Source organism: Ascaphus truei, chromosome 3 (assembly GCF_040206685.1).
Source record: "Ascaphus truei isolate aAscTru1 chromosome 3, aAscTru1.hap1, whole genome shotgun sequence".
In the NCBI taxonomy this organism is placed as follows: Eukaryota; Metazoa; Chordata; class Amphibia; order Anura; family Ascaphidae; genus Ascaphus; species Ascaphus truei.
The window spans coordinates 367624406-367646313 of NC_134485.1; the positions used below are offsets into that span (position 1 = coordinate 367624406).

At 42.6% G+C, this 21908-nt stretch overlaps 1 protein-coding gene across 3 annotated transcripts in view; it reads left to right on the top strand.

Moving 5' to 3' along the window:
- The window catches only part of HSPH1 (heat shock protein family H (Hsp110) member 1), a 39476-nt gene extending 22943 nt beyond the window's left edge, over positions 1-16533 (top strand). For all 3 annotated transcript variants that reach the window (XM_075592152.1, XM_075592154.1, XM_075592153.1), the window contains 9 exons: positions 1-109; positions 629-837; positions 4847-4966; positions 8563-8700; positions 9676-9801; positions 11396-11503; positions 14377-14496; positions 15070-15231; positions 15668-16533. The exon at positions 1-109 is cut by the window's left edge and continues 25 nt beyond it. In XM_075592152.1, the coding sequence (XP_075448267.1) occupies positions 1-109; positions 629-837; positions 4847-4966; positions 8563-8700; positions 9676-9801; positions 11396-11503; positions 14377-14496; positions 15070-15231; positions 15668-15868 (1293 nt within the window). In that variant the 3' untranslated portion in view covers positions 15869-16533. The remainder of the gene's footprint in view (positions 110-628; positions 838-4846; positions 4967-8562; positions 8701-9675; positions 9802-11395; positions 11504-14376; positions 14497-15069; positions 15232-15667) is intronic.
- The last annotated feature ends 5375 nt before the right edge of the window (positions 16534-21908 follow it).

Consider the following 21908-nt stretch of genomic DNA (forward strand, 5'->3'; position numbering starts at 1 on the left):
CACGCAGCTCCCTTTTGTAAAGTGCTCACCTTCTACAGAAGGGGTCCATTCCAGCTTGAAGCTTTTTATTCTGATCCTGCCACGGTCCCTTATCCTGAGTCTTATATTGGTACGGAATCTTCCATCACAAATGCATTGGTAAAACCTAAAAGAGCTTTAGACAATTGATGAATGTTAAGATCTTGAAACATCAACAGATTAAGGCCTCGTTCAGGGTGCTGGCTTCGGAGGGAGGGCGTGCTTACGTGCCAGCGGCCGTCCGAAACAATGTATTGAAAGTGAATTGTGGTTGTCTGGGTAGCAGCTGCTTGATACCTCGGCAGCCAATGTAATCATTCTTGAGAATGATTTCAAGACTGCAACTCCGATCCCTAAGCTGCTATCTATAGCCCCGCCTCCTCAACTCTTGAAAAAGTCTGCTGGGGATGATGTGCACACATCGCCCAGCAGACTGCCGCTCGCACACGCGAACGCCCGCCCTCCAACTCCTGCCTCTGGCACCCTGAACGAGGCCTAAGACTTTTCAAACCATTTTAGGAATAGTCCTTGTAGCAGACCTAAACACCTGGTAAAGATTGTGGTTTTGTAATGACAATAATGCTAAGGCACCTTCTCTCTTCCTTGATAGGCCAGTTTGTTGTGCAGAACATTTCTGCAGCAAAAGACGGAGAGAAATCAAAAGTGAAGGTTAAGGTTCGCGTTAATGCGCATGCCATTTTCAGTGTTTCCACTGCCTCTATGGTAGAGCAGATGCAGGTGGAGGAAAATGAGGATTTGTCTGTGGAGACAGGTGTGGACTTACAAAACCAGGGTGTAATAGATCACTTGGATGCTGACGTAAGTATTTTTCAGATATTCATTTAATATTTTAAGATGTTGAAATATAATTTTGAGATGCATTTAAATACCTAATTATATTACAATAAGCTGGTGGCCATTCTATGCCTGAATGCTTTCTGATCTTGGAGAACTTGTTGAAGAGCCCTGATGTAGTGGGTAGCACATGGTCCACACTGCCTGATAACAATAGCTGGGCCCCCCCTTTTTTTTTTTTTATGGCAGATTTGCCAGTTCCTTTGAGCTGCAGATTAGTCTCGAAAAAAATTCTCTTTTTTGAGAGAGGCACTTTAAATTTATGTATGTACATATACATAATTGGAACGATGTCGGGCTCAACGGGACTGGAACACACAACCACTGCTTTTCTAGGCCACAGCTCTAGCAGTGTGATTTTTTTTTTTAAACCAGCTTGTGGGTAGTAGCACGATCACATCCTGCTTTTGAACCGCTTACTGCTCACACATGCAGCTATAATCCAGTTATTAGTGTATCTCAGAGGTATCTTTGCTGTGCTCCACAAGGAACATTAAACTGTCAAACAAGAAGTGAAAGTGATCTGTGTTTAAAGGAAGCCAGGGGGAGGGAGCTACTACAGGTATATGCACTAATTTTGGTGCTACATGAAGGCTATGCACAAAAGTGGTTATGGTGTAAAAAAAAAAAAACAGGGACAAAAATATTCACTGTGCCATCTGCCAGAGTGCCAGACAAATACTGAATTGAAATACTTTCTTTTCAAATAACAAAAACACTACAAACTGCTGGCATCCCACAGCACAAAGTGTTATTGGATTAATATTCAAGTCTAAGGCTGCGCTTATAGTGCCGGCGAAGCGACTTCGCGTCAAAACAAATGCATTGAATCTGTAGCATGCGCTTATAGTAGGCGCGACAGAGCGACCTGAATCTCTGTAGTCAGTAGAATTTGTAATTTTTACAGCGACTGTCTCACCATGTGACAGGCTTTAACCAATCAGATAGCTACTGATGCAGGGAGAGGGGGGATGTGTGTGATTCTATGTGGGGGGGATTGTGTGTGTTGGGTCGCCAACGGGGGGACTGGCGATGTTGGCGTCCTGGGCCCCATGGGTCAGGGGGCCCAGCTGCCCTGGCCCCTGCATGGCCGGCCCAGTTAATTTAAAAAAAAAACGCTGCACCCGGTGCCGGGTCTCTTGACAGCAGCGCCAGAAGTCAGCTGTGCTAAGCTGCCGGCGTGAGAGGGAGGCCCGGCACGCGAGCAGCCAGCGTGGGACAGACGGGTGCCTGCAGCGGGGCCGCAGTCCTGCCAGCCAACCTCCCCCCCTCCACCCCCCCCCGCAGCACCGGCACGCCCCCCCACTGCCAGCCACACTACCCCCCCCACAGAGCACCGCAGCCACTGGGACCCCCCGCAGCACCCCCGGCGCCCCGCCCCCCATTTGTTTCTTTGAGGAGGCAAGTAGGAATTTAGACCAGGATAATGCAGTTGATGTTGTCTACTTAGATTTTGCAAAGGCTTTTGGTACGGTTCCACACGAGGTTGGTGTACAAAATGAAGCAAATTGGACTTGGTAAGAAATATTTGCACCTGGATTGAAAACTGGTTGAAGGGATCGACAACAGAGTTGTAATAAATGGAACCTTTTTCCAGTTGGGCTAAAGTTGTGAGTATAGTACCTCAAGAATCGGTAATGGGGCCCCTGCATTTTAACTTGTTTATTATTTACCTTGAGGTTGGCATAGAGCAAAGTCTCCATCTTTGCTGATGACACTAAATTGTGTAAAGTAGTAGAATCAGAGCAGGATGTCATTTCTCTCCAGAAGGACTTGGATAGACTGGAAACTTGGTCAGGTAAATGGCAGATGAGGTTTTATACAGATGGATGTAAGGTTATGCATTTGGGAAAGAAGAATAAACGGGCAATTTACAAATTAAATGGGGATAAATTAGGAGAGTCCTTGTTTGAGAAGGATTTAGGAGTGCTTGTAGACAGCCGGTTTAGCAATAGTGCCCAAAGTCATGCCCCACCTTCAAGGAGACTGATGTATTGTCAAGTTATGTTTGAACTTCTAGATCAGTGGTTTTCAACCTTCTTCCTTTTTGGGGGGGAAGGGGGGGGTTTAAGGGACCTCAGAATTCAATTGTGAAATTCTGGGGAACACCAACCCTCGCCCCTGTCTCTTGCACACCCCCTCACTCTCTTACACACACTCTGCCTAATGCTTGTTACATAGTACGTGCTGTTGCGCGTGCGCGTTTAATTGCTCTAGGGGGCGTGGCTGTGACGCCGCGCCGTAATTGGCTCGCAGCGTGGCGGCAGCGCCAAAATACAAATTTCTTGTATTTTCACAGGTCTGCCACGCCAACGCTCACGGCCATGTGTGTGCGCGCATCTCAAGTATAGCAACTGCAGGCTCATACCTTGCAATTATCATTGACGCACGCACTATATTACAAGCCTTACGCTCGCGCTCTCCCTTATATACACACACACTTAGGCCTGGATTATAATGGACTCGCGCAACGGAGCATATGGCGTTGCGCGCACCTGTCACCCGTGGGATCGCTTACGACGGGGAGGCGTGGCTGGTTTGCCCTCATTGGCTGAACCGCTCACGTGGCGCAGCAGTCGTGCAAAAATACAAATGTATTTGTCGGCTCAAATTTCTGCCACGTTGTCCCGGGTGTCCTCATAGCGGTGCTGTCAGTTGTTGGCGCCGCCGCGCTCACTATAATCGCGGAGACACACTATCCCCCTCTCACTTACACACTCACTTTAAGGGAACACACACACACTTGAGTTGACCACCATCTTTCGCTCCACAAGTAAATGATTTCAATTTGCACCATGGAACCTGACTTCAATTCTGCACTTGTTTTGAAGACTTCTGGATTGCCAGTTCCTTCTTGTTTTAGGAGGATGTGTCCTGTATTCTCTCTGCACCTAATTTTTCTTCTAGATCAGGGGTGTGCAAAGTGGTGGATTTTATGGGGGGGTGCGGTGCTTACAGAGGCCCTACGCTCTTCCCCAAAGCATTTAAATTGAATGCCAGGGGAGCGTGCAAGGCCTCAAAGTTCCCTTACCTTGTCTCCGGTGGCTTCTGGCTACGCATCGCCATGGCAATGCCGTCAGAACTGCCGCAGACCAAGTAAGGGGTGGCACAGAGGAAAAGGTTTGTGCACCCCTGTTCTAGATCAATGCATGTCGCCAGTATAGTTAACTTTTGTAAAGTTATGCATGATGCAACAAACTATATACTGGTGTTCGATACTTTGGGCCGCTCATGAACCAGTTACAGAAACAAGAGAAACACTTTATTTACGAAGTAGTGCTAAGAAATAAGGCACTTTATGGTCCATTTACATATCATTTCTTAATAAATGTGTCGGCCTATAGTTTTCCTGGTTTGCTTAGCATCTTCTGTTTGTGGACTAGTTTAAACAACATGACTTACAGCACTTAAATCTAAAGCGTAAAGGAAAGCACCGAATTTTTTTTTTTTTTTTTACCATTTTAGTTTAGAGGAGTGGTTACCAAGATTTTTTACATTGTGCACCTCCTTAAATAAAAAATATTTACTCTTCAAACTCCTAATTCATACATTTTCTTGCCTACTCATCAGACTAGTGTTAACAAAACAGTTTGACAGTCCCAGGAAGTACAGTGATGTGAGCTACAGAGCCTCCCGAGCTTAATACACTGCCTTGGATCTGCCATCACAAACCGCTAAAGGTTCCTGAACCCCCTGTGTGGGAATCACTGGTCTAGAGGAAGTGCCTCCTTATCACGAGTGGGGCGATTGATTGATTAATAACAATATTATGGCGTAACTGCAATGTTGAACAAAATATTTTGGTGTCTGACACCCCTTTCTCCCCACCCCTCACCAGAGTTGACCTCATTCAGTCAGCTGAGAAGTCTAGTTCATAGGATGTGCCACATGGAAATGTCTTTGCTCCCTTTACTTCTTAGTACTGTATGCACACACTTTCTACATCCTTTTTGTGTTTGGATTTTCCTTTCAGAAAAGTATCCAGCAAGACCACACAGAAGCTGAAAGACGGCCTCAGGTACAAACTGACGGGCAGCGCACTCCCCCTCCACACGATCCTACCAGTGGGGAACACAAAATGGCTGACACTGAGGTGAATGAACCTTCTTGCCCTTGTTTTGTTTCCTTTTCTGCTGAATGCTTATATTAATGAAGTTTCTTGTAAGTTGTCTTATAAATTCTTAGTTCATATTTGTACCTCAGGAAGAAGAATCAAATGCTTCTCCTGGAGCCATGATATTTAGTTTGTTGGACACCTAAATTGGCCCTTTTTAAATTTCCCCCCATTTGCCCTGTAAAAAAAAAAAAAAAAACATAACTGGAGATTTCGCTGGTGCTTCAACCTTGTTATTTTTAGCCTTGGACACCCTAGTTCCCAATATTGCGACGTGATATTTGGCAGGTATTTTGAACTTGCTTGAGGGAGCTTTAACACCTTTTTTAAATTGGAATTTTACTGGTCCATGGAGCTAAAAATAAATTGGTATAATCTCTGGATGGGAGTCGAATGGGCAAGATCTGCTCGTGCCAAGTTAGATGTGATATGGCCTGGCCCTTTTCTCGCAAATAAACAGTGATGCCCATGTGATCTGAAGCTTCCTAAAACCAAAGCTCAGAGCTGGATCCATTAGCAAAATGATACTTTGATCTTCATTATATGATGCTTGACAAAAAAAAAAACTGTGCCATATACAGATGTATCATCAGCAGCCACAGGACATGTGCTGGTGAACAGCAGACCAAGAATCGATCTTTCATGGCACATTGCTTGGCACAGGGAATGGCCCATCGGGACTAACACAGCAAGGGTCCCGGCTTCTGAATGGAACTCGCGCTGTGAGAATCCTACCGGGCTGCATCAGTCTAGAAGGCCTCGACACCCCTGGTCGCGGCGGCGCGAGCAAGATACGGCCCCCTGAGGCCGTCCCCACTCTCACCTGCACGCGGCTGTAGAAAGCACGATGTGGGACCACCTTTTCCAAAATACAAGATTTTTGTCATTTGGCGCGATGGCTACGTCGCGGCGGTTCAGCCAATAAGGGCGTACCAGCCGCGTGATGTCATGGTCATGCCCCCGCCACGCCTCCCGGGGGCCGTAGCCTAAATTTTGTCTTTGCTCCCCCTGCTCTTCTCTGACTTTCCAAGATGTGCGTCCCATTACGACCCCTAGAACACAGACCGCGGCTGATGGTGGTGCACACGCCGCCAGGCTGGGGCCGTAGCCCAAGACGCGCCATGAGAGTAGACCGAATCAGTCACTCTGCGTGTATGCCTCTGAAAGGCGATCGTGCTGCATTTATTTTAATAACCTAGTATTGAAGAAGTGGGTCTCTGGAGCTGAACCGCATTAATTTCAGCCTCGTGTGCGCCATGCTTCCCGAGTTAGAGGCCGCGGTATGGTGTACCAATATCTACGCCATGTTTAAATTCTCCCACATCATGGTCCACGTGAGTGGGGCATTTAAACCATGCCGAGAGATACCAGGGCCTGTAACTCTGGAAATAGGGCGCCCCTGAAGCTGAAATTAATGCAGTTAAGCTCCAGAGACCCCCTGCTTCAGCACTACGTTATTAAAATAAAAGCAGCTTCATTACCTTGGTGGCTAGCCTCTGGTAATGAAGGGATTAAACCAGAGTACCTGGTTTATTGGCAATAGAGGGGGTGCGTGAAAGGGTAGTTGCCCCGGGGTGGGTGGTTAGGCCTCTTGGGTAGGTAGTGGGAGGTGGTTAATCCCTTGATTACCTTAGTGGTTACTACTCCTCCCACTACCCACCTGAGTGCAACTACCCCCTTCTCCCACTCCCTCTTTCCCCAATGAACATTACAATACAACAACCAATACTACCAATGCCCTTAATGGGAGCAAATATAACCCCAATGGCAATGAATGGGCTCCTTACTCGACAACACCCCCTCCCCACAACACCTATAGGGATTTGGCCAATTACTGGACAATTTGTCCAGATCTGGCTAATGGGGCATTTGCCCATTAAAAATAAAACATTACCCAGCCAACATATAGTAAATTAAAGTTTTACTTACACTTGCCAAGATTAAAGCCGTCCTGGTCCTCTTCAGTGGGCATCAGCAGTTAATAATATAAAAAAAAAAACATGTAACCCCTTGTGTCTATCAGCACAGGACATGGCCCCTTTAAGAATTACATTCCACTGGACCATGTGACACTGCTTAGTCAGTGGAATGACAATTGGTGACAGTTGGAAAGGGGTTGCTGGGGGGACTGGGGTGGCAGTTTGTTTTGATATGGTGAGTCTGCTGCAGAACACTCTGGAAGTGCCTGACTGATCCATGTAGTGAGGAGACTGGTGGATTTTGCTGGCCAGTACAAAGTACAGTGACACCTCCAGGGAGCACTGCAACAGCTATGAGGAGAAATATCAGGATTTAACAGCCAGAGGAAAGAAAGCAACCCCCTGCATTGAAACACCTGTTGTTTTCAAATTAACTGTAAGAAGCAGCAGCCTGCATCTGTTTGTTGTACAAATACCCTGTTTGATCAACAGGGTATGTGAACTAATATGCAGTGACTGTAAAATATATAAAGACAGAGGTGCAGCGTTAGTGATTTTGTTTTAGTAGGATTGCAGAAATGCTGTGTGGTTATGTGGTAGCCCTGTTCAAAATGATAGCTAAAGTAATATAAAGTTTGTTCCTTACAGTGTTGTTGTCTAATTACTCCTGCTTCCCACTCTGTGTACCATTCACTATAAGAGTTAAACCCCAAGTTACAGGTCTTGGGCCTCCTCCTCAGATGCCAGGTTCTATAGTCTGAGGTAAAGTAAAGAGGGGGTTACACGAACTACTGGCCTGTAACCCCTTAATCACTTTAGCTGTTAGCAGCTATGGTAATTAAGGGGTTGCCCCCCCCACCACCCCTCTTCTGCTACTGATCAGGAGTCCTCACCACCTTCCTTGGGTTAACTACCCCCCTCCCCATCCCCTCTACCCATTGATTGGCACAGTGGTAAACCATGTCCACAATATGGGCATGGATTGCTAGAATGGCAATGAATAGGCAACCTAAAAATTGAAGACCACCACAAATTTAAAATACATTGACAATTTTTATTTAATTGTAATGTGGTTTTCAATGGGGGGGGGGGAGGAGAGAGGAGTACTTGCACCACCTTTTATGCCAAGTTATCTCTGGAACCAGACCAGATAACCGGCACTGTTCTCCCTGCTTCGTATTTATATATATATATTACTTTTTATAATTGTTTTTTTTTTTTTTTAACTGGGGGGTGGAGCAAAAAAATGACGTTTGGTAACTTCCCCCTAACAAAAATGGTAGTTGGCTTCCTTTAAAGTACGAGGGTTGCAACTTAAGTTAACATCCACATTGCTTTAAGAAGTTCAATGTAGTCTGTCATCACAGCTTTGTGAATGTAGCATCCCATATGGAATGTAATTTTGTGTATTTGTGTTGTATAGCTTTGTGTGACATTAACTTGTGCTAAATTGAAATCAATAAGAAGCAACATGGAGGTGCTCATGCCTATATTGCCCTTTGGGTGGATGCACACACACACCTAGGCTTCCGCCAATTCCTCTGAAGTTTATCAGTACTGGAAAAGTTACCAGTTAGGTTTGCGTTTGCTGTTTTAGTGACTATACAGATTAGGCTGGACAAGTTTTGTCTTGCATTTTTCTACATCTGATTTCAGGGAAATGAAAATAAAAGTGACCATGCCCCAGAGGCAAAGAAGCCCAAGATCAAGGTCAAAAATATTGAACTGCCTATCGAGTCAAATCTGGTGTGGCAGCTGGGGAAAGATCTGCTGAATATGTACATTGAAAATGAGGTAAGTGGCGCACCATTGACGTGTTTAAGTCTCTAATGTGGTGTTATAAACTTCTGCTTTACAAAACGTCATTTGGTAGGTGTAGTTATGTTACATTTTTGTAGTTTGACCATTAATTTTCATCTGTCATTTATCTTTGAGATTAGCATGTTCTTCCGACTTTACTTCTCTTCTGTTGACCTACAAAGCTCATATATATTTTTTTTCTTTCTTGTACTAAACCATAAGGGGTCTATCATATGCACGCAGAGAACAGTGTGGTGTGACTCCTTTCGCTCTACAGTTGTCTTGTAATAAACTGCTTCAAGTACAGAATGTTGAACTTGTGCAACTTTAGATTTGTCAGATTTTTTTTTGTTGGTGCATGTAAGGGGAAATAAGGATGCCCAGAAACCTAGAATTTTGGTACATCTCATGTGCTCCATGTAACTCCTCTCTAACTTTTCCTACTAATACTTGAGTCTTGAGCTGGTACTGTCAGGAAAATCTGAGTAAAGCACTTTGATGCCTTGACTCTGGGTGAATATGCCCCAGTTTTTCTCCAATAGCACACTAATTAATGGGCACCTAAATTCACTGCTAAAAAAAGAATATGCAGATGGTATCAGTCGAGGTTTGTAGCTTAATCTTTCTGCCTGCTCTATATGTTGAGCTCCAGGACATTGAAAAAAGCAAAGGAAGGTATTTGCTTGATTTTTAACATAATTATTCCTTTGCATTCAGGAATATGTTTTATACATGCTGTCTTCAACATTATATTACATTTATGTGGAAAATTAATTTGTCATTCACTACCCTCCAAAATGTATCAAATTGAAAACTGTCTGATTTCTGGCATTGTAGTAGATATTTATTGTTTGTTTCCTAAACGTTTCTCAGATACTTTTGACATGGTCAGGTGCTCCGGTAATTTCTGAGGTGTCTTACACACCTGTTTCATTGCCTGACGTATCTTTTTTATAACCAATTCGGCAGGGGAAGATGATGCTTCAAGATAAGCTGGAGAAAGAGCGTAACGATGCCAAGAATGCAGTTGAGGAGTATGTGTATGAGTTTAGAGACAAACTCTCAGGACCGTATGAGAAGTTTGTCTGTGAAAAGGTATATGCATTACGGCCCATATTTATTAAGCAATTCTGTTCAATGAGATGCCTTCTGCCGCCAGAAGACACCATAAGGCCCATTTACTTGGGAGTGATCGGGCAAACACCTAGAACTATTTGAAACTAAACAAAGTTCAGAGTCTTAAATTGGATGTTTCGGGCAACTTTCCATTCAGCTCCTGAACATAAATATTGATGTATAAACTTCCTAGTATTGTATTTACATGTGTGTGCTCTGACAATACCTGTTCTCTTTCTGTCCTACTTCCAGTAAGTATTGGAGGGTTACAGGAGTGGGAACTTGCTTGATATGTGCATTTTTGTCTGTCAGGTAAATTAAAAGCATTGGTGATTTTGAAGTGTGCATTTATACTCTGCCTTGATTTTATATTGTATGTAGAGTTTACAAACAGTAAATGTACATTGAACCTTGCACACCCGGGGCCCTTACAACGTACAGCATAAGTCATGTGGGGTTTTTTTTTTTCTATTGGGGATATGTTTTATACTCCTCTGTTCACATCACTGGGGTGACAGTTTAATTGTGATTGCAGCTTTCTAGAGAGGGTGTGTCGCAAAGTTTTTGTATAATTTGAAAAGTCAATACTCTGGTCCTCCTGGGTATTTAAATATATGAAAACTTTTTTTTTTTTTTGCTTTACAATTCTGTAGACCAGGAGTGGGCAACTCCAGCCCTCAAGGGCCACCAACAGGTATGGTTTTAGGGACATCCCGGCTTCTGCACATGTGGTTCAGTCATAATGATTGAGCCACCTGTATTGAATCCAGGGTGTCCTTACAACCTGACCTGTTGGCAACTCCCTGCTCTCAACCAGCAGTGTCCGATACATTCGCCACGCGGCGTATAGGACACTGTATTGTAGCGATTGGGGGAGAGAGCTGGGACATCTGCCTAGTGGCTGTGAGGGGACTCTGCTGCATGTGGAGGGGGGGGGGCGGGCGCAGCAGGTAGGCTGCCACTTGGTGAAACAGCACCACCCCTGCGTGCCAGAAATTGGTCCTGCTTCCTCATTTGCTCATGTGATCGGAGGCCTCTCCTTGGGGTGTGGGAGGTTTATTATGTGTATTGGAGGAGTTGGGTGAGAGGGAGTGCAACGTGCTGGAGGTTACTATTGTCACTGACACACGAGAATGTGGCGACTATGGAAAGACTAGTAGGTATAGAAAAAAGGTGCACTCACGTGACCACTTTTTTGGAACTGACTCTACTGCATGCCATGAGCCAAACGGTGCAATCCATAAAACAATGTATTCTCCTTCCAAGCAGGAAAAAAAGGCAGCACTCCAGAGGTCTAATATTGGATTTATTTAAAGTGAAATCAGATCGTTTCGGTCCTAACCATGAACCTTTGTCAAGATGGCAAACGTCCATGGTTAGGACCAAAACGTCGATCTGATTTCACTTTAAATCCAATATTAGTCCTCTGGAAAGATGACAATCCCACAGGTGGCCAGATTTGAATTCCAATTGTATTTAAGACTACCTGATTTCATTTGCTCCTAAACCTAACTGGATAGGTCCCAAACTTGCTTTCTCTAAATTTATTTTATTTTTTTTCCCGTTCACTCAGGATCTTGGCAAATTCTTTGATCTCCTAACAGAAACTGAGAACTGGCTATATGAGGATGGTGAAGACCAAACTAAGCCGGTATACGCTGATAAACTGGATGAACTGAAGGTAAATGTCTAGCCCCATCATTGTTATATTATACAACTAGGTGTTGTAGAAAAGTGCTCGCCTATTAAACTTGAGGTCCTAAAACGGTAGGTGCAAAGGTGGTAATATACAAATGTTATACAGAGTGAACAAAGAAGTTCAAAGGTACCCCTATATATGCACTCTAAACCAAGCGTATATATGTTTCTTAGGCCACAAGGAAAAAATCCCTATACCAGAAACTAAAACCGACGCAAAACAAAAAAGTTTTAATACATATTTAATTAATAACACTCAAATAGATCAAATGTAGATGTTAACTAAACCCCTTGGAGGAGAAAATGGAGTCCAGATGGGGATATAATATTGAAATAGGATATTTCAATAGTGATTAATATCAGAGATTATCCCCATCTGCTCCAGCGTATAAATTCAACATGTGATGCCCATCGAGTTTGACACATTGCCCATGTATATTCAGTGGCCTGCATCAGGCAACAGAATAATGGCAATACCAGACATAATAATGCACAATAAGCGAAGTTCTTTGTGGTCAGCACATCACCAATTTCTATGTAGTTAATGCCACACTGTATTCCATACATGGGGTATCGTAGCCCTATGCTAGTATCAAAGTGTCATCTATTTAAAAGGTATCCCTTTTAATTGTTGTATCTCTTCCCTTGTATATACATGGATCCATAAGCTGTAGACAGTGTAGCAAACCGGTGATTACAAGTTACTGTGAAGTTACAGCAAACCCAAAGGCCAGCCAGTGTGTACAATAGTAGTAAAGTGCTATTCAAGCAGCTGCTGAACTAGCAACACACAACGCTGCCGTCGGCAGGAAACCAGCAGAGGGACTCCTGACACAGAAGGTAGGAGATGGGAAGGGAGAGAGAGCGGGTTACGGCGAACCCTATAACAAACAGAGAAGGCATACGACCCGTTTGAGCATCTGGCACAGTTCACGCTGTCGCTCCTCCGGTGACGTCACCCTCGTGGCGTCAGTAACACCCGACACGTGTTTCGCGCGTGTGACGCGCTTCTTCAGGGGGAGGAGTCCCGCTGCTGGTTTCCTGCCGACGGGCAGCGTTGTGTGTTGCTAGTTCAGCAGCTGCTTGAATAGCACTTTACTACTATTGTACACACTGGCTGGCCTTTGGGTTTGCTGTAACTTCACAGTAACTTGTAATCACTGGTTTGCTACACTGTTTACAGCTTATGGATCCATGTATATACAAGGGAAGGGATACAACCATTAAAAGGGATACCTTTTAAATAGATGACACTTTGATACTAGCATAGGGCTACGATACCCCATGTATGGAATACAGTGTGGCATTAACTACATAGAAATTGGTGATGTGCTGACCACAAAGAACTTCGCTTATTGTGCATTATTATGTCTGGTATTGCCATTATTCTATTGCCTGGTGCAGGCCACTGAATATACATGGGCAATGTGTCAAACTCGATGGGCATCACATGTTGAATTTATACGCTGGAGCAGATGGGGTTAATCTCTGATATTAATCACTATTGAGATATCCTATTTCAATATTATATCCCCATCTGGACTCCATTTTCTCCTCCAAGGGGTTTAGTTAATATCTACATTTGATCTATTTGAGTGTTATTAATTAAATATGTATTAAAACTTTTTTGTTTTGCGTCGCTTTTCAGTTTCTGGTATAGGGATTTTTTCCTTGTGGCCTAAGAAATATATACGCTTGGTTTAGAGTGCATATATAGGGGTACCTTTGAACTTCTTTGTTCATTCTGTATAATATATTATACAACTGTCATGATTTCTTTCATCCCTCCACTATTGAGTCAAACTTTATCCCTCTATTGTATTTTTTACCTTGCGTTCCCACAAAACAAATCCTATATGGCTATCCAATAGAAAGCTTCAACATCTCCCAGGGATGTTGCAGCAGTTGTGCCATTTGGTTACGTGCTAAACTGTCCCCTGTGGCTTCCTCTCCCCTCTCTTTCTCTCACTGATCAGAATAAAGATCATGGAGATAAGGCTGAATGAGGAACCTGTCACAATATTGTCTCTTCACTGCGAACCTGTCACTATTGCCTCTCATTCACAGAACAAACTATACAGAGTGGGGAAGCTCTTGCCAAAGTGTTTCTGCCAACAGACTATTTTGTTTATTGCTCACTAAAATGGTTCCTTGTATAGGCACTGAGGAAAAACTTGACTTGTTCAACAACAGTTCCACCTAATTTACTTAATTGACTGGACAAGATAGAAAGGGGTCTATAAAGGCCCATATTTTCCAAGCGGTACTATTCAATAAGACATTCTGATGTCCATTCAAAAGAATGTGTACTGCTGTGTACATGTCCCAAAGTGTCTTGAATATTATCCTAGTTTGCTGCATGGGTCTGGTGGCAATGAGGTCCTGCCAATGTAGAACATGTCTTGCTTTCTATAGTATTCATTAAAAACAGAATATTCCAAAAATGTACTAGGATGTGCATTGAACGTAGAGATCCCTTTTGAGGTGTGCTCCTCCACAATTAATGGAATATGATAAATGATAAAATCTAAATTAAATACATGACAAATCGAACTGGTGTTCCCAAAACAAAAGTGGTTAAAAGGAGGTGTACATCTGCAAAGAGCTAAACTTATAATGGTAGCTAGGTATTGAGTAATAGGTACACTAGCAAAAAAGGGGTGACTTAGATTAGATCCCTAATGCTCAACACATCTGCCCTGTGGTTTGATAAGTTGGCTGCAGATCTAGTAGATACAAATTCAGTTGAAAAAATACTGATTTGTATCCAGGCCTAGATACTCTCTCCATGTAGTCATTAAACACATCAACAATATGGCAAGCTCTGCTTTTTAATTAATGTTCGGTTTTCCCTAGAAACTTGGCAATCCGATTCAGGTGAGGTACAGAGAGGCAGAAGACCGTCCAAAAATGTTTGAAGAACTCAGATGGGGGCTTCTACATTATACAAAAATTTTACAGGAATACAAGAGCCAGGTATGTGGTTTGCCAGCACTCAGGAAATTAAAGCAGATACACCATTTTTTTTTACCTGCAAGAAATAGTGTGTATGTGTATTTGTGTACATACCACCCAAAACCATAGGAATGGGCGAAAAGACATGGCACATTCAAGTAACTGTTCAAAAAAAAAAAAACATTCTAATGTTTTGGTTCGGCTAAGGAACGTTCATCAGGGTTGTATGTGCATGAATAAAAAATGCACCTATATAAACACTCAAACCCAGAAGTGAACTTACCAGCAGAAGTCTGCAAAGCTTCCGTATCTGCTCGGGTCACCTGATGTTGCCAAGTAACAAACATATAAACAAAACCATGCAGCAGTATCTGCCTTGTATTGTGACTGTTGGGTATACGGAATGAGATGCTTACTGTAGCATCACAAAAACAGGCTGCTGTGCTGAGTTTGAAGTTCAAATGTCTTGCATCTTTTAATAAAATGGACGGCTGCCGTCCAGTTTTGTACCCGCACAATTTGAAGTTGCAGTTCACTCTTCTCTGTACGTATCCTTGATATTGACATGCTAAGAAAATGTGGTCGCTTTTATAGAGTGAGAAATACAAACACATTAACAACCTCGAAATGGAGAAGGTGGAAAAATGTGTGCGTGAAACAATGGAATGGATGAATAAATGCATCAATGCTCAAGCAAAACGGCGACTTGACCAGGACCCAGTTGTGCATGTAGACGAAATCAAAGCAAAGCATGCAGTAAGTATGAAGTTCAATTCCGATGTACAACAAATTGTGAGGTAGAATACCTTTTACTACAAAGGACCCTATTCGATGTAATGTGACGCTGCTTCTCTATGTAACGTAGATTTTACAACTTGGGAGAAACTGGGAGGGTATAAAGGGTTTTCTTAAGTGATTCATTTATTTAATTTTGTTAGGAAAAAGGGACATTTGGAGGATGATTTTTTTTTTTTAATTTACGTATTTTTATCTTAAGTGAAATTAACAGAAGTTGGTAATGAGTTAGTATCCCTTTTTGGCAAGGACAAAAGATTGTCACATTGGCTGTCCTGCCATGTTGCTACAGTGCACAAAAGGTGAAACGGTGTATAGGTTTTTTTTTTTGGTTTTTTTAACCTTGCAAACTTCTATAATACGGTATGTATATGTTATTTATTGAATGTTCTTCTAGGAACTGGACAACACCTGCTATCGAATAGTGTCAGAACCGAAGCCCAAAGATGACTCTCCCAAGGAAGACCAACCGGTAAATGGCATCAACCAAAATAATGACAAGGTAGAGGCTGAAAAGAAGAAATACAAAGCAGAGTCTCTTCAGCAGAATGATTACCATCCCAATGAAAAGAATACCATTGACATGGACTTAAATTAAATGGTGCTAACCTCTTTCCTGCTGGAGTAGCCGGCAGTGATTTGTTCACCCTATGCTTTGCCTGCCACTCCAGCAGTGAAGGGGTTGAAAATTACATTATATTTCCAGTCTTTTGTTCCAATATTTCTGTAAAATGTGACCAAACAACATAACATTGTCTTAAGGGACTATTTATTATGATTTTACAAATATGTTTTTTTTTTTTTTACTGGTTTATATGGCACATGAATCGACTGAAAGGGAAATTGTTGTGGTAACTTAAAGAAATTCCTGTGGAATTGTGCACTTCATACTAGGTTAAATTGACACAGAATCCTTTCCGGGTACTGGGGGTATCTGTAGCTGATTTAGGGGAATGGGCTTGAGGCGCTGGTAAGCAGTCATTTCTTTCACTAGGTCTGTTCCAAGAAGAACAAATCCAATAAGTTCTGCAAGAAAGGGCTTTTTCAAGGAGTTAATTTCATATTCATTTGTTTTGGCTGTAGTTTGTAAGTTTTTTTGTGAAAAACAAAGCAAAATTGATGTGTTGGGTGGCATGCAGAGTAGCAGGTTTCATCTCTTGTATTTCTAAACCCTATTTAAAAAGCCACAAAGTGAGAGATGCTCATTGTTGGGATTGATGTTGTGGATCTTTCAGTGAACTTTAAAGTTCTCAAATAAACACATTGACTATATGTACAGCGTTTTTGAACTTTTTTGACACTGTCAATTGATTGGAAATTGGAAATGTATCTATATAATTGAAAACGTTGTATGTTTGCTGTTATGAGCAATCTGATTAGTCCGTCGGTCTGTCACTCAACCTCTGGCCAATCAGATTGGTCCGTGCCCCACCCCCGCACGCATCTCATTGGCTTACTGCCACACTCACCCGCCCACAGCTGGGCACGCACAACCACCCGGCCAGTCTCCTCTTCTCCTCACCCCGTGGCCTGGCCCGCTGGATCCCTCACCCGCAGCTCACCTCCCCGCAACCACACTCACCCGGTTAGTCTCCTTCTCCTCCTCACCCCACGCTCTGTCTCGTTGGATCCCCCCTATCACCTCCCCCCTCACCCAAAGCTCACCTCCCCACTACCACTCACCCGGTCAGTCTCCTCACCCCGCGGTCTGTCCCGCTGGATCCCACACCATCACCTCCCCCCTCACCCAAAGCTCGCCTTCACCCCCCCTCACCCGCAGCTCACCTCCCCGCAACCTTCCCTCGCGGCAGCCTTAACCCTGCTTTACCGTGGGAAGGGGGGGGAAGAGCGATGTCCAATCCTTCTCAGCTTCTCACCAGCCTGGCTCTCCATCTCTCCGCAAACAGCGGACATGTTAGGCTCCTCCGGCACAGATGTGACAGGCATCTCGCACAAAAGGGGCGCCTGCGGGTTTGGCTCCTGTCCCAGTTCCCGCTGTGTGATGGCAACAAAAGGCTGAACCGGGAGCCCGCAGCAGCGACCCCCCCTGACTGCAACACTCCGCTCTTGGCAGGAGCAGCTGACCGAGGGGCCAGCAAAGCACTGCAAATTGCTGCAGCCTACTCCTGTTAGGAGAACACATTCTGCAAGCGATGCCATTATCAGGGCTGTGAGTGGCTCAGAAGTAATGGAATTATTACCTCGCATGCAGTGCTCCTACTACAGCAAGGGATTCTGGGAGGTGTGTGTGTGTGTCAAGCGCTGCGCATGGGGGGGGGAATGGAGCTGCACATGGGCGGGGGGGGAGAGCAGTAACGGAGAAAGAGAGGGGGAGTGGAGAAATAGGGGGGAGCGGAGAAACAGACAGGGGGAGTGGAGAGAGAGGAGGGAGCGGGAAATTTTACTCCCGGGCAACGCCGTGTCTCTCAGCTAGTAAAGAATAAAGTAGAATTCCAAGGGGCGTCCACTTCAGAATTGGTGAAGGTTTCCATAGCATTACATATTAGGAGGGAGAACATGAATACCGATTTTTGTAAGGAGCATTCCCATCTAAAAACGAAGTTCTTGCATATTTCTGTACAGTGTACTCAACATCTATGCCTTTCTAGTCATTTTGTTTTTTTTATGTCCATATTATTCATATCTTGTAGAGAAATGTAATATAGGGCGAAGCAATTTAATCTGCATTGTTCCATCATCTGGATTAACATACCAACTCTCAATGCACATAAATATAACATTCCATAGAATAGCGAGTGTCAAGGTAAAAACTGCAATTACAAATATGGAATACAAGTAGGAAAATGGTAAAGTCAATACAATGCAAAAGGGAAACTGATTAAGTAGGGAAAAAATCCAATATTAGAAATGGTAACTTTTATTCATTGACCTGCAGAAACATAATTTTTATTTTTAGGACTTATGAAGGTGCATGAATATTGTGTAAACAAATAATAATGTATCCCATATTTAAGGGATGAAAATCATCCTGAAGGAAAAGGGCACTAATGTATTATACACGATTAACACATGGAGAGCACATAAACCGATGTATCAGATTTAACATCCACAAAACGAAAAGCTACAACTAAAGTGGCATATGAAAACCCTCGGGTTATCTGGAATACAGCAAGAGATGTTTAGGGTTGGCGGTATACGGAAATACCATGATAATATAATCTCCCGGATTGCAGATTATTGGAGATGACGGAATTATCGCCGTATTACAGGGTGCAGTTTTGTAGCTGCCACTGAAGTTCACTGTTCTCCCACTCCCTGCTGTATGAATGCTGATTTTCGAGGGAGGCGGAGGAGCTTCAGGAGTGAGAGCAGCCAGCAACAGTGACTGGTAACGCCTCTCCTCACTTTCCTTATGTTGGCCCCTCCCTACTTAATCCCACCTTCCCCGTGGGCCACTTAACCCTTCCATCTCTTCTCCTCTATAAGACACCCTCACCTTCCCCCTTCGACTCCAACCCATGTTCAAAATGAATCAAAACACATTTTCTTTGTCGAAAAATCTGTTATCAAAAGAAAACACACTTAAGAATTGTTAAAATCTGCTTTAAATATTTTTGATATTTAATAAATGAAATGTGTTTTTAAATGGAGGGAGTATCGAAGGGTGAGCGTGATGGGATGAGGGATGGATGAATAAGCGTGATGGAAGCAGTATAGGTGAGAATGTGAACTGTAGACATTGTAATGAAGGGCACTTTGTTTTACTAAATCTAAAGAAATGTTTTTTTCTTTTGAGAACTCTTTACTTAGATTTACCAGAACATTTAGACTTTTTTTTTTTTAAATCAAATATTAATCGCAATATATATCATTATCGCGATACTAAATTTATCGGTTGTTTTTGTTTTTTATCGCCCAACCCTAGACGTGCTACATTTTAGGAAAGAATATGTACATGTCCAAATAGCATCTTTATAATAATCTGGAGTTGATTGTGTGGTGGTGGTGATGGAGGGCTGAGTTTGCTGGCATGCTTGTCAAACTAAAAAGACAGGATGTCTAAGATGAGGGTGACTGCTGGACTATATCAGAGGTGACCATTAGGTACCGGTTTGACCGGAACAGTACCATTTTTTTTTTCAGTGCTTGTCCCAGTGTCCCAAAAGGGTGAGTAAAACGTCTCATTTGTATTAGTTTTGAAATTGCTGCTCCAAACCTTTGTGGCAATTTCAAAACCGGAACATATGAGATGTTTTAGACCACAGCTGTAACCCGGCTTCCACTATCGCCACCTCCGTTTGGATGTTGGGCCCGCCCCATGTCAGCGGTTCAATGTCTGATATCCATCTGCAGGAGAGCAATGCAGGATCTGAGACCTTACCAATCTCCCCCAAAGGTAAATTGTGTGTATGTCTTGGGGGGTGAGAGAGGAGTCATAAATAATTTTGTATTTTGTCCTGGTTTGTCACTTTAAAAATATGGTCATCTTAACCATATCACTTATTTACGAATAAAGCGCATTTAGACTTTCAGTTGAAAGAATGATAAAGCACAAGCGCTGTTCCCACAACAGAAATCTAAACAATCACTGGGTGGAATGATGAAAATGTGGAGACTTTGTGGATAGAAATTAGCAGTGGAGGTAAAAGTATTAAGAAAATGTTTGTGGGAATATGCTATAAACCACCAAATATCTGTGAGATTGGGGAAGCTAAAATACTTTTGCAAATGGAAAAGGCATCAAAACATGGTCATGTTTGCATAATGGGGATTTTAATTATCCAGAGACAGACTGGGGCAATGAGATTAGCGTTACACCAAAAGGAAACAGGTTTTTGGGTGTGCTTAAAGACAATTATATGACCCAAATTATTGAGCAACCAACCAGGAGAGGGGCAATACTGGATTTGGTCATGTCAAACAATGTAGAAGTAATACCAAATATTCAAGTCCTGGAACATTTGGGTAACTGATCATAACATGGTCTCATTTGAAATAAATTATCAAAAAATAGATTTCTTGGGTTCAACAAAGACCTTAAACTTTAGAAAGGCAGATTTTAATAAACTGAGGTCTAATCTAGTAGTAATACAATGGGATGATGTTTTTGCAGGGATAAATGGTCAGTCTTTAAAACATTGTTAGAAAAGCACACTCATCCGTGTATACCCATGGGTAATAAGTATAAAAGAAATAAGTCAAAACCAATGTGGCTAAATAAACAGGTAGGGGAGGAAATGGACAAGAATAGGAAGGCGTTTAGATTCTTTAAGTCAGAAGGGACGGAGACATCGTATCAGAATTATAAGGAATGTAACAAAAATTGCAAAAGGGCAATCAAATTGGCAAAAATGGATAATGAAAAAAGGATTGCAATAGAAAGTAAGATCAACCATAAAAAGTTCTTTAAGTACCTTAATAACAAAAAAATGAGAAAAGAAAATATAGGACCCTTTCAGTGTGAGATGGGTAGGCAGATTATTGGAGATAAGGAAAAAGCGGAGTTATTAAACAAATTCTTTGCCTCTGTGTTTACCAGGGAAGAATCAAGTTCAATAGTAGTTCCGCAGGAGGAAGCCACAACCTCCATATTAATGAACAATTGGTTAACTGAGGAAGAAGTTCATAAGCGACTTGAAAAAATTAAAGTAAATAAAGCACCTGGCCCCGATGGCATACATCCAAGAGTTCTCAAGGAGTTAAGCTCAGTAATAGCCAAACCATTATATTTAATATTCAAGGCCTCCATTTCCACAGGCTCAGTACCACAAGATTGGCGTAAAGCAGTTGTGGTGCCTATATTTAAAAAGGGAGCTAGATCACAACCGGGAAATTACAGACCTGTAAGCCTGACTCCAATAGTAGGGAAACTACTTGAAGGTTTAATACGGGATAATATTCAGGAATACCTAATGGAAAACAAAATTATTAGTAATAAATAGTCAGCATGGATTTATGAAGGATAGATCTTGCCAAATTAACCCTATTTGTTTCTTTGAGGAGGTAAGTAGGAATTTAGACCAGGGTAATGCAGTTGATGTGGTCTACTTAGATTTTGCAAAGGCTTTTGATACGGTTTTACACAAGAGGTTGGTGTACAAAATAAAGAAAATTGGACTCAGTAATAATATATGCACCTAGATTGAAAACTGGTTAAAGGACAGACAACAGAGGGTTGTCATAAATGGAACTTTTTCAGGTTGGGCTAAAGTCGTGAGTGGAGTACCTCAGGGATCGGTACTGGGACCCCTGCTTTTTATCTTGTTTATTAATGACCTTGAGGTTGGGATCGAGAGCAAAGTCTCCATCTTTGCTGATGATACTAAATTGTGTAAGGTAATAGAATCAGAGCAGGGTGTAATTTCTCTTCAGAAGGACTTGGAGAGACTGGAAATGTGGGCAGGTAAATGGCAAATGAGGTTTAATACAGATAATTTATGCATTAGGGATGCAAGAATAAAATGGCGACTTACAAATTAAATGGAAATATATTGGGGGAGTTCTTGATGGAGAAGGATTTAGAAGTGCTTGTAGACTGCAGGCTTAGCAATAGTGCCCAATGTCATGCAGTAGCTGCAAAGGCAAACGATCTTATCTTGCATCAAACGGACAATGGATGGAAGGGAAGTAAACATAATTATGCCCCTTAACAAAGCACTAGTAAGACCATACCTTGA